Here is an 11443-nt window from a genome sequence, read left to right on the forward strand (position 1 = left end):
AAAGTTTCTATAATCTATAGATACTCGTGGGTATCTGCGTTCTTTAAAAGAATAATTAAACAGAAACTTGTTACGAAGATGGAAAAAGAATGTGAGGCATTTTTTTAAACAGGAACGAGGGATGAAAAATGGGTCCGCCGCTCCCTAAAATATCCATTATCATCCCTAACTTACAATGGAGATCTAATCCGAAACAATTTGAGAGGAAACATGTGAACTTCATAATTGTAAAAATCGAACCGAATCAATCGGTTCAATAACAAAATCGTCGAATCGAATTTCAAACCAATCTGGTTCAGCTTTAAGACCGTTTAAGGTCGAAAACCAAAGTTAACCAATAAGAACCAGCTCGCAAAAAAAATTCCAAGATTTTAGCAAGTATGGTTTAAACTTAGGGTCTCCAAATTGTAGAGTGTTTAGCTTGCCACCAAACTATGATGCTTATTAATAATAAATATGCTATTTAATTTACTACTAATTATATTAATAATATGAATCATAAGCAAAATATGAATGTACCTGTGAAACTTGTTGAGTAGGGAACATTCCAGCCAATTGTATTGGAATTTTACCTCCTTCCTTAGAAGCAATATAGGAGACTTGCAATTGCGCTTTAACGGCATCTAACTCTTCTTGCACATTTGGACCACAAGTAGATGATGTGCCAACATCATTTGAAGAACCTAAATTCATTTGACTAATCCTTGTAGTGTTGTTCTTGAAAGCAATTGTTGGAACAGCTCCCATACCTAAACCTCGAACACGACCAGGGTGCTCTTTCCCAAAAACTACTCTAAGAGCATCAAGAGGAGAATTAACAGTTGATTCCATCGGTTGTTGGCTACTATGTGCTTCAATCTTTTCCTACATATATAAAAAGAAAGAGAAATCAAAAATAGTATTATCTTATAAAAAAGAAAGAAAAAGAAATACAAACAAGTTACTTATTGCACTTTAGTCTTACCGCTATTTCTTTAGCCTTTTCATTAACATAACTTTCATCTATTTTCTTGTGAGTGATGTCCCACATTTGAACCCTACTAACTTCTTTTCCCGTCTCTTCCGTCTAAAATTTAAGAAAAGTAGAAAGACTCGATCAAAAAATAGCAGCCTACTAACTTAGATTAGATATGCAGAAAATAAGAGATGATGCATGCATTATATTTGAGATAGATTAGATATGCATGCATTAATTGATTACCAATTCAGCCCTTCTTCTTGCAATTGATTTAGCACCTGAAGTATGAGGAATTATTTGTTTTTGCATGGCGGTTTGTAACCGCCGTTATTTCCGCATAAAATGGCAGTTTTTGAACACCCGCCGTTTTTACCAGAATATTGTGGCTTCATTTCTGTTTAAAATGGCGGTTAAAAACCGTCGTTTTTACCATTATAACCGCCATTTTTACCAGGTTATAATGGCATCTTTTGTGTTTAAAATGGCAGTTTCTAGGCGCCGTTTTTACCAGGTTATAATGGCATCTTTTGTGTTTAAAATGGCAGTTTCTACCAGCATATAATGGCATCATTTTTATTTAAAATTGGGGTTTCTAACCGCCGTTTGTACCTAATTATGATGACAATTTAATGCTTTTTAAAATAAGATTGAAACTACCAATTTAAAGTGATATTTAATTCATACATGATCCAAAAGGCATAGTCATAAATCAAACATCATATGATGATTTTAATTCATACATGATCCAAAAGTCATAATCCAAGTCATGATTGAAATGTCATAATCCAAAAACAAAGTATCAAAGTAACATTTTTCAATAATACGTCTTAACATATAATTCTTAATATACGTCTTAACATATCAAGCAAGGTCATGCTTCCTTGTTGCTTGCTCCAGAAGACCTACTTCCTAACTCTTTTGGTGATGGAATCTCACTCTCCTGATCCAATCCCTACAACAAAAATATAACTATTATGAGCACAAGAAATGCAAGAAAAAGGTATATATTGATATACATTTATCATGTCTAATTACATAGCATTGATACAATAAAAATTCGACTCTGTTTTCACACATTTATCATGTCTAATTACATAGCATTGATACATAGCAACTGAGCAAGTTAAGAATTAACAGTTGATAAAAGAACATATACTATCAATTCTGTATCTCACCCATAGTTTTCATTCACATATGCCCAGGGTTTTGATAAAAGAAGAATACATGATTGGAATTGATTCATGGCCCCTCCTAACTAGCTCCTCCCTCAGCCACACTCTTTACAATTGAAAAACTATACTTTGATCAGCACACTGTATACTATACTCAGTTATATAGGTTCCCTGTTTCATTAGATATTTTCATTTGGGAAAATTAAATATCATTGAGCGCGTCCTAACCCGAAGGTTTGCTTGGCGTGAAGAGTGAGTAATTCATTAAAGCCTTGCTATTCCTTCAGAGCTAATCAAAATCTTTCAAGAAGGTGATAGAGGAGCCTCTTAGACTGAGTAGTTTGCATCTAATTTCGTTATTCTTTTCGGGCTTTTAAGTTCCGTTTTAATACCCAAAAAAAAGCCTTGCTGTATGGCGCTACTCCCTAGGTTCAAAAGTAGATCTGAATGATTTTTAATTCTTGTACTACAAGTCTACAAACTTGAGACTTATTCATGGGCATAAAGAAAAGTAGTATCTTTTCAGATTTCTAATGCTATTGATAATAATAACATAATAAAATATCTATACATACCTATGGCATCAACAGTCCAATGATGTTTAGATTCACGTCCATGTTTACGTTTAGGTTCGGATGGATGCTCAGAAGAATTTGAAGCTACCGACTTGTCTCGGGATGAACTTGCAGCTGCTGCCGACTTGTCTCGGGAGGAACTTGCAGCTGCCGACTTGTCCCGGGAGGAACTTGCAGCTGCCGACTTGTCCCGGGAGGAATTTGAAGCTGCCGACTTATCCTGGGAGGAATTTGAAGCTGCCGACTTGTCTCGGGAGGAATTTGCAGCTGCTGCCAACTTGTCTCGGGAGAAATTTGTAGCTGCCGATGTCTCTCGAGAGGAATTTGCAGCTGCTGCGGACTTGACTTGTGATGCATTTGAAGCTGCCGACTTGTCTCCGGATGAATTTGCAACTACAATTGACTTGTCTTGTGAAGAATTTGCAGCTGCTGCTTTAAGTAGATTCTTGTACCTCTTTTGCTTTGGCATATCTGCATAATAGATCAAGAAATTCGACAAGTTATATATCTGCAAGTTAAATTTGAAGACATAGGAACACCAAATTAATAGTTGGAAATAAAATAATTTAATTTTGTTAATAGGCGCTACTATATGTAACCTACTAACATTAGTTGATCTTATAGGAACACCAAAATAATAGTTGGAAATAAAATAATTAATAAGTATAGATAAAATGTGAATTATAACTAAATGAAAACTTAAATATAAATTTCATACCATAAATTAATTTAACCTACTAACTATTTCGACATGTGCTCATCTTCTCCAATGTCATCATCTAGTAGTTCATCATCTACCTCATCTCTTAACAATGATAGATTATCACAATTTTCAAATAAAGAATCCAAGTTTTGCTCTAACCATGGCTCATTCTCGCATGCTTCATCATCTTCATTTCCCCCTATATCATATGAGTCTCTTGGCTTCAAATGCACGACAACACTCCAATCTTTATTCACTTCATTATTGACAAAATACACCATTCGAGCTTGTGAGGCTTCAATATATGGATCATCCTCCTCTCGGTCACCACTGTGTATTACCCGTGAAAAATTAACAGAAGTAAAGCCCCAACTATCCTTTCTACAGCCCCATTCTCTAGTGGTGTCAGCCCATTTACATTTGAATAAAGTAACCCGAAATCGGCCATTGTAGTTTAGTTCTATAATATCTTCTAATTTGCCATAATATGACAAATCAGCATTCCTAACATTAGCATCACTAGCGCTAGCAACACAAGGAGTTGAAGACATTAAGAAAACTTCACTATTCTGGGTCTTTAACCCATTGTCTCGATTGGTAGTTCGAAAGGAGAACCCATTGATACTAAATGTAGAAAACCTCTTGGCATATCGTGATGGACCCCTTGCTAAGTATCTCAAATCCTCATGCACAGTATTCATAATGTCTGGGTTCATAAGCTATTATGATAGAACAACATATTAGTTATTATATCCACAAATACTGCTCAATATTAGCAAAAAACTTATCATTTTTCTATTTACCTGCATAGGAAACCAAGTAACAAAATCTTTATTGACTCTTTTTTCTATCTCTACATTTGAAGGCCTTCTACCCTTAGATCGTCTTCGTACAAAATCTTTAAAGTCACTGTCAGATATAGAAGTTTAACTCTAACTAAACAACTATTTTCAAGTAAATAAAAATGCAAACAGTTTAGGCATTTGGCAATAAAAAACATGTACGCAAATCCTTAAGTACTTACTCAATGAACAGTTTGACATACGGACAATTTAGAACCACATAGCGATGTGCTTATTTTTTTTCCATAGGTGACAACTCAAATACTGTGAAAGCTCCCTTAGAGTTACCCATTTGTGGAAAAAGCGAATCAACATGTGTACTGTAATTACCATCCGGACGATCATCAACACGTGGTGGCCTATTAAATCTTGTCTCAATCCCTTCTAAGTACCGAGAGCAAAATGTAAGAGCTTCTTCAGCCACATATCCCTCAGCTATAGAACCTTCTGATTTAGCTTTGTTTCGTACATAGGACTTCAAATGTCCTAAATACCTAGTTTGTATAATTGGCTTTAGTAAGCAAGATATAACTAAGTGACAGGTTAAATGAACAATGATTGAAAAGAGATATTTACCTCTCAATAGGATACATCCACCTATAGTGTACTGGTCCTCCAAGTTTTGCTTCATCAACTAGATGACAGGTTAAATGAACCATGATTGTAAAGAAAGAAGGAGGGAACAACATTTCTAAATGACAAAGGGTAATGATTATTCGAGGTTGGAGCTTCTCAAGTTCAAAGGATCTTCGGCAAACTTATCATGAAGTAAATCGAATGTCTTCCAAGCTTCAGAATCCCGCGGATGCCTCATCTTCGAATCTTTCTTTTCTGCCGAAGCATGCCATTGCATTGATTGTGCAGTCTTAGAACACATGAATAATCGCTGAAGTCTCGGTTTTAGTGGAAAGTATCGCAAGATCTTTGCCGGTTTCTTCTTTTTAGCATCACTCCATTTAGATGTATTGCATCTTTTGCATTCTTGCAAATCTTCATCCTCCTCCCAATATAACATGCAGTCATTAGGGCAAGCAGGTATCTTGGTATAATTAAGCCCTAGTTTGTTTATGGTAAGTTAGACTCCCAATAAGGAAGATCAAAAAATATGCTTTTCTTCCTCCACATCCCCGATTCATCTTCTTCTTCAACAACTTTTCGTCGAGTCCTCTTACCTTTACTTGCCTGTAGTTCCTTCCCGAATGAAACATTGATGCCTTCAAGTTGTTCCAATATTTCTGACCCTGTTAGTGCTGCTGGGGAATCTCTCAACTCAACTTTTCTATTAAATTTTGCACGACTTAGCCTAAACTTATGACCCCTTTCTAAGAAACGGCGATGCCCCAAAAAATACCATTTTCCACCATGCTTTAATCTATATGAATCAGTGCTGAAGTTACATGTAGGACAAGCATATTTACTGTGTATATTCCACCCAGATAAGTTACCAAGGCCTGGAAAATCACTAATTGTCCACATTAATGCTGCTCGCAATGTAAACATTTCATTCCTGAACCTATCTAATGTTTGAACACCATCATACCACAAATCTTTTAACTCTTTAATAAGAGGTTGTAAGTATACGTCTATGTTGTTCCCCGGCATTTTCTCTCCAGGAATAATCATTGACAAGATAAGTGATGTTGGCTTCATGCACTCCCATGGAGGTCGATTGTATGGAATAAGCACCACTGGCCAAACGCTATAGTTTGTACGCATAGCTCCAAAGGGGTTGAATCTATCAGTTGCAAGACTAAGACGTACATTTCGAGAATCTTCGGCAAACCTATCATGAAGTAAATCAAATATCTTCCAAGCTTTAGAATCCCGCGGATGCCTCATCTTCGAATCTTTCTTTTCTGTCAAAGCATGCCATTGCATTGATTGAGCAGTCTTAGAACACATGAATAATCGTTGAAGTCTCGGTTTTAGTGGAAAGTATCGCAAGATCTTTGCCGGTTTCTTCTTTTTAGCATCACTCCATTTAGATGTATTGCATCTTTTGCATTCTTGCAAATCTTCATCCTCCTCCCAATATAACATGCAGTCATTAGGGCAAGCAGGTATCTTGGTATAATTAAGCCCTAGTTTATTTATGGTTTTCTTGGCCTCATAGAATGTATTTGAAATCTTCGCATTTCCAAAAGCATCTTTTATTAACTTGAGGATTTCGGTCATGGCTTTGTCACTTATTCTGTATAAGCACTTTATGTGATACAGACTAATCAAGAAAGACAGTTTTGAATACTTTGTGCACCCTTCATACAATTGCTCATTACCATCTTCCAACAACTTGTAAAATTCTACATTTTCTCCATTGTGCTCTTTATTTTCTGCATCTTCTATATTGTCTTCATCTCCATCTCCATCTTCTATGTTGTATTCATCTCCATCTCCATCTTCATTCAAGTCAGGTCTAGCAACTCCAAACGCATCATTGAGCATTGTTACCATTGGATGTTGAGATGTCGAATCATCTTGTACAATTTGACTAGTTTGATGAGCTTGTGACCCAACTCCAACTGCTTCTTCACCATGCCAATACCAAACTTTGTAGTTTTCTGGAAATGGCTTGACTATTAAATGTTCAAAAACTTTCTCTCTTGTTTGCCACTTGCCAAAACCACACACCGGACAAGGGCATTTAATTTGACGACCCCTGAGAGATCGATGCTCAAAAGCGAAATCCAAAAACTTGTTTAGACCATCTTTATACTCGTGCGTGTTTCGTGGTTTTCCAATCCATGACTTATCGATTGACATGACGAAGAGGGACTACAAAGAGGAATATTAAAAAATCTATTCATTAAAAATAAATCTCTCTCTCTCTCTCTCTTTCTCTTTCTCTCTCTCTCTCATATTTACTAGGCAACTAACTAGTATACATCAGCAGGCGCTATTATAAAAAGAAATTCTTGTATGTGCAAATTAGATATCAAACAAATACTTAAATAGTATTCTAAAAGAAATTATAAAAAAAAATTATAATTACCTCTTTCAAATGATAATTTTGTGGCTGTTACAGTGGCTTTATGAACTTTTCCTTCTCAAGTAGTTGTATATATGCAAATTAATTTTTTTCTACAAGATAAAAAGAGACAAAAAATAAAACAAATATATTATTCTCAAATTATAATTTATAAAAACAATTCGTATAAAACTCGTATTATATTAACTAACTAACTAATTAGTTTTATATTTGTATATTATACTGTTTTATTTATTATTTAATTAAACAGATTATATTACAACAATATGTGGTTGTCAAGCTAATGGGTACAGAGTACAAACTGTTAGTAACTTAGTATTATAAGGTTTAGGGTAACTGGTGTAGAGTCCAAACTCCAAACTGCAATATAATGTGACATTTTAGAAGGGGTATTGGGCCATGATAGTAATAATAGATAGATGTTCACATCAACTTTTTCATCCCTGTTTGCAAGTGGGAACATCGATCATGACTCCTCTCAAGCACATTTCATGCTTGATTACAATCCCAGCGACATACAAATAGATATAGGCCCCACCTATATATATTTACATGATTTGGATAACATCACATACGTATACATTACAAATAGAGCCATATTCCATCCCTAATATGAATAAGAAATTAAAAGACACACTCTTATATAACTCCAAGATCAATTATGCACCTTGATACTTATCTTCAATAATTACAAACAGCTACAAATAATAATAATAATAAATAGTACTAATGAAATAGAAAAACCACAGAAAGGGCATTATATATAGAAAAAGATATATATGTATTTTGATATATAATTGATTGAACACATAATAATAACAAAAACAAAATATATATAAGGAAAAATAACAAAAAGAGCATGCATTCAATTCAGGCACTGCTGCTCTTCACTCAGAAAGGGAAGTCTTGGTCTTCAAGTGATAGAGGGAATCTTAGAACCTTAGAACTAAGCTATTAAATACGGAAAAGAAACAACTGAACCAAAAAGAAGTAACGTAAATCATTAAAAGAAAACACTAAAACTTATTTTCTACAATGTAGTGGCTGCATTCTTTGGAAGATGTGATGACCGCGAAGCACTAGCCTATGGTATGAGTTCTTAAGTGTATGCAGTTTTGGTCTGAGTTCTTTAAGTGTATGCAGTAGTAGTGAAGAATCTATAGTGTATGAGGAAAGGTTGGTGGAAAACAAAGATGATGTTAAAAATGTATTGATGGAAAAGAGTATGAGCAATCTAGTTTTGGTAGGTAGGATTCCACAAGTAGCACCTTTGGTAAACACAAGTGATTATTCAGAGCTTGGTCCTGTTGGAAGCTACTTGGCTTCTTCAGATTTCTCCACTTCTGCTTCTGTTGTAGTGTTTCAGCAATATAATCCAAAATCAGACATACACCCACTGGTACTGGAGGTTTCTGATTACTCAAATATGCCAGATACACCAAATCATCCTTTGTAGAGTTCATAGATAGATTCATTTTGTTACATAGGAATGTAGAAGTAAAGTTTGTGTATGGAGTTGTTGACTCTCAAGACATGTACAAATAAGATACCAAAAATAAAGGCAGAACAAAATCTGAAACTACTAGCTGGTTTGTAAAAGTTAGAAAATATGAATCTTTAGAAGTTAGAATTTCACTCCATATCGAGATACCATTTCTGATTCCATTGTTTCAAATAATGGAAATTCAATCATTAAACTTAATGATTAATGAGCAAGACACACAAAGAAAATACTAAAACTTCCAGAACTAAGTCTAGCAAATTCACCAACTAAGAACATAAGAATATGGAGAATAAGAATAATTAGTAAACAACAATTGCATCAAGAATGGTCCCCAAGCTCAAAAACTGCAATCTGAATGACCAAAACCCAACAAACCAATTGCAAAGTAACATCACCTACCAAACACAAGTTCAAATGTTCTGTAAAAAACAAAACTTAGCAAAGGATATATGAAACCAGCTGGTAACAGCTCAGAAAAACAAATAAGAAGAAACCTTCACATGAGAAACAATAAGAAAGCGTTAATAGCACAGAAAACCAGCAATTCAATTATCACATAGCAAATGAATTGTAAAAACAAAATCCTAGTAAACAACAGAGCCTAGAGTATATATGTTCTGAACAGCTCAATCAATCACTATATATATATATGAACGAGAACAAGGAAGAGAAATAATTATTATTAATACCATTATCAACAACAAAAACAATTTTAAATTAATCTCCAAAGAAGGATTTACCGTCGTGGCTTTCTCTTTCTCTCTTTCTGTAAATGAGATCTGACTATCTAGCTTTCACGGCCTCTCTGGTACCATGTTTTCAATTTTCTACAAACAAACAAAGAAGAGAGGTCAAACGGTGAATATAATTAATTAATTAATCATTATTAATTGTTGTGAATAAATAACGAGCATGGAAATTGGGAAATAAGGATTTGATGAAACTTCATGTACAGATTTATTGATCAACGATTTAAAATTACAATTTTAAATAATTAGGGATTTTAAAAAATGACAATGATTAACCAACACAAGATACCGGTGAAAACGACGGCGATTGCAAAAACTGCGCAACACAGTGAAAATTCAAACGAAAAGAAGAAGAAGAAGAAAAGTTGCACTAGTGGATCTGGATTAAGTTAGGTTGCATGGAGGTGAAGGATGAGAGAAATGGAGAAAGGAAACTGGGTGTGCAGTGTAGAGATCTATGAGTGGCTCACACCTTGATCGAAATTCATGAGATTTTCATTTAAGCAAACCAAAAATCAGCAAAAACGAAGAAACCAAAACGAAGAAGCTCTCCGTGTAAAGAACTTGAGAGGGAGCTGCAGAGAAACAAATCAATAACTATTTCAGTTTAACTTGAGAAGGAGAGGTACCTAGAGAAATGGTAACCGGCGAAGAGAGGAGAAGCCAGAGAGGGAAGAATGGTGTTGTCGGAGGGCTTCGTTACACGGAGGAGACGAAGGAGAGAGAAGGGAGATCGAGAGCGCTGTCTGGATGTGTTTCGTTTAATGAGCTAGGGTTCCAGTTATTTTGTTTTATATACGTATGAAAATGGCGGTTCAAAACCGCCATAATCACCTGAACCGCCACCAAACACAAAGTTAATTATGGCAGCAACTAACAATGCCATAATAACCGGGTATTACGGCGGTTCTTTAAAACCGCCGTAATATTAATGCCATTTTAAACTCTTTTTTTTGTAGTGAAATTTATTTTATTGATAACGGCATCATTCGTCTTCCTATGTCCGGGAAGCGTAAAAGTTAGACTATCATCAAGCATGTCATGGTTGTGCTCATCTTGAAAGTATAAAATGATCAATCTACCGCTTTCGACATGTACGTGAACACACATTTCGGCCAGACATTCGCATCTAGTCTCAGACTTCGGCTTGCGTTTGGGTCGATGGGTATCATTCTCAGACCTCGGATCTCTAAACCCCTCCCTCAAGCAAATAAATTGTTATTGTGTCGCCTCATTTTTGACATTCCTTCTAATCCTATTCTTTCTAAGCTGTTCATCTTTGAATAGTATTGGTAGAAAAAAAATGCAACAGTCTGATCCTGAAAATATAACAATCTAACCTCACTTGCAGTTATTTCTTTTAAATTTATATTCATGAGCTCATCAATACTGTCAACAACTCTTTCGTCTCAGTTGTCATAAAAGGTGTCACCAAAAAATACATCGACATTATTTAAGTTTGACCGATTTTACTGGTTTAACCAATGACTTATCAGTTGAACTAATGAACTAATAAACCAGTAATCTGATCGATTCAATCACCAATTCCGTTCTAACAACTATGATTGTTGTAACAAATACTATATTATTAAATATTATAATATTTAATATGTATAAAAGTTTAATATATTTACAGAAGATATATTTTATTACTATTTAGATCGACTTTAATTAATTTATATCTCATTTATATTTTAAAACTTAAGTTAATAATTTTCATTTGTTTGTATTGAATTTTTATAAATAGAACGTTTCAAATAATAAAAAAGATGTGCGATTTTAAAATCCGCGGTTTCAAACTAATAGGAGAGATGAGCGATTTAACTCAATTATTAGTGGACGATCGGGCAAATCATATAATTTGAAAATGCTCATTTAAAAATCAGTAGATTATTTTTTTTTAAAATTAACATATTTAAATTAATACTAAAAAAATAAAAATTATATAAAATTA

At 34.5% G+C, this 11443-nt stretch overlaps 2 protein-coding genes across 11 annotated transcripts; both read right to left on the reverse strand.

Annotated features, from left to right (window-relative positions):
• Positions 477-1267, reverse strand: LOC107611546. Its single transcript, XM_016313459.2, has 3 exons — positions 1202-1267; positions 965-1066; positions 477-864 (listed from the first exon to the last, which is right to left on the reverse strand). Exons 1-3 carry the CDS (start codon positions 1265-1267, stop codon positions 484-486), a joined length of 549 nt encoding a protein of 182 aa, XP_016168945.1. The 3' UTR covers positions 477-483.
• Positions 2394-10271, reverse strand: LOC107613078 (treponemal membrane protein B). 10 transcript variants are annotated; one of them, XM_016314927.2, is made up of 6 exons: positions 10119-10271; positions 9481-9567; positions 7240-7328; positions 4212-4317; positions 3568-4127; positions 2394-3176 (listed from the first exon to the last, which is right to left on the reverse strand). In XM_016314927.2, exons 5-6 carry the CDS (start codon positions 3599-3601, stop codon positions 2653-2655), a joined length of 558 nt encoding a protein of 185 aa, XP_016170413.1. In that variant the 5' UTR covers positions 3602-4127; positions 4212-4317; positions 7240-7328; positions 9481-9567; positions 10119-10271; the 3' UTR covers positions 2394-2652. The 10 variants fall into 10 exon arrangements, 6 of the variants coding, with proteins under 6 accessions (XP_016170413.1, XP_020965505.1, XP_020965504.1 ...); XM_021109846.1 differs by having other exon boundaries at positions 2809-3176; positions 3424-4127; positions 4212-4306; XM_021109845.1 differs by having other exon boundaries at positions 2809-3176; positions 3424-4127.

The sequence above is a fragment of the Arachis ipaensis genome, chromosome B08, assembly GCF_000816755.2.
Source record: "Arachis ipaensis cultivar K30076 chromosome B08, Araip1.1, whole genome shotgun sequence".
Classification (NCBI taxonomy): domain Eukaryota; kingdom Viridiplantae; phylum Streptophyta; class Magnoliopsida; order Fabales; family Fabaceae; genus Arachis; species Arachis ipaensis.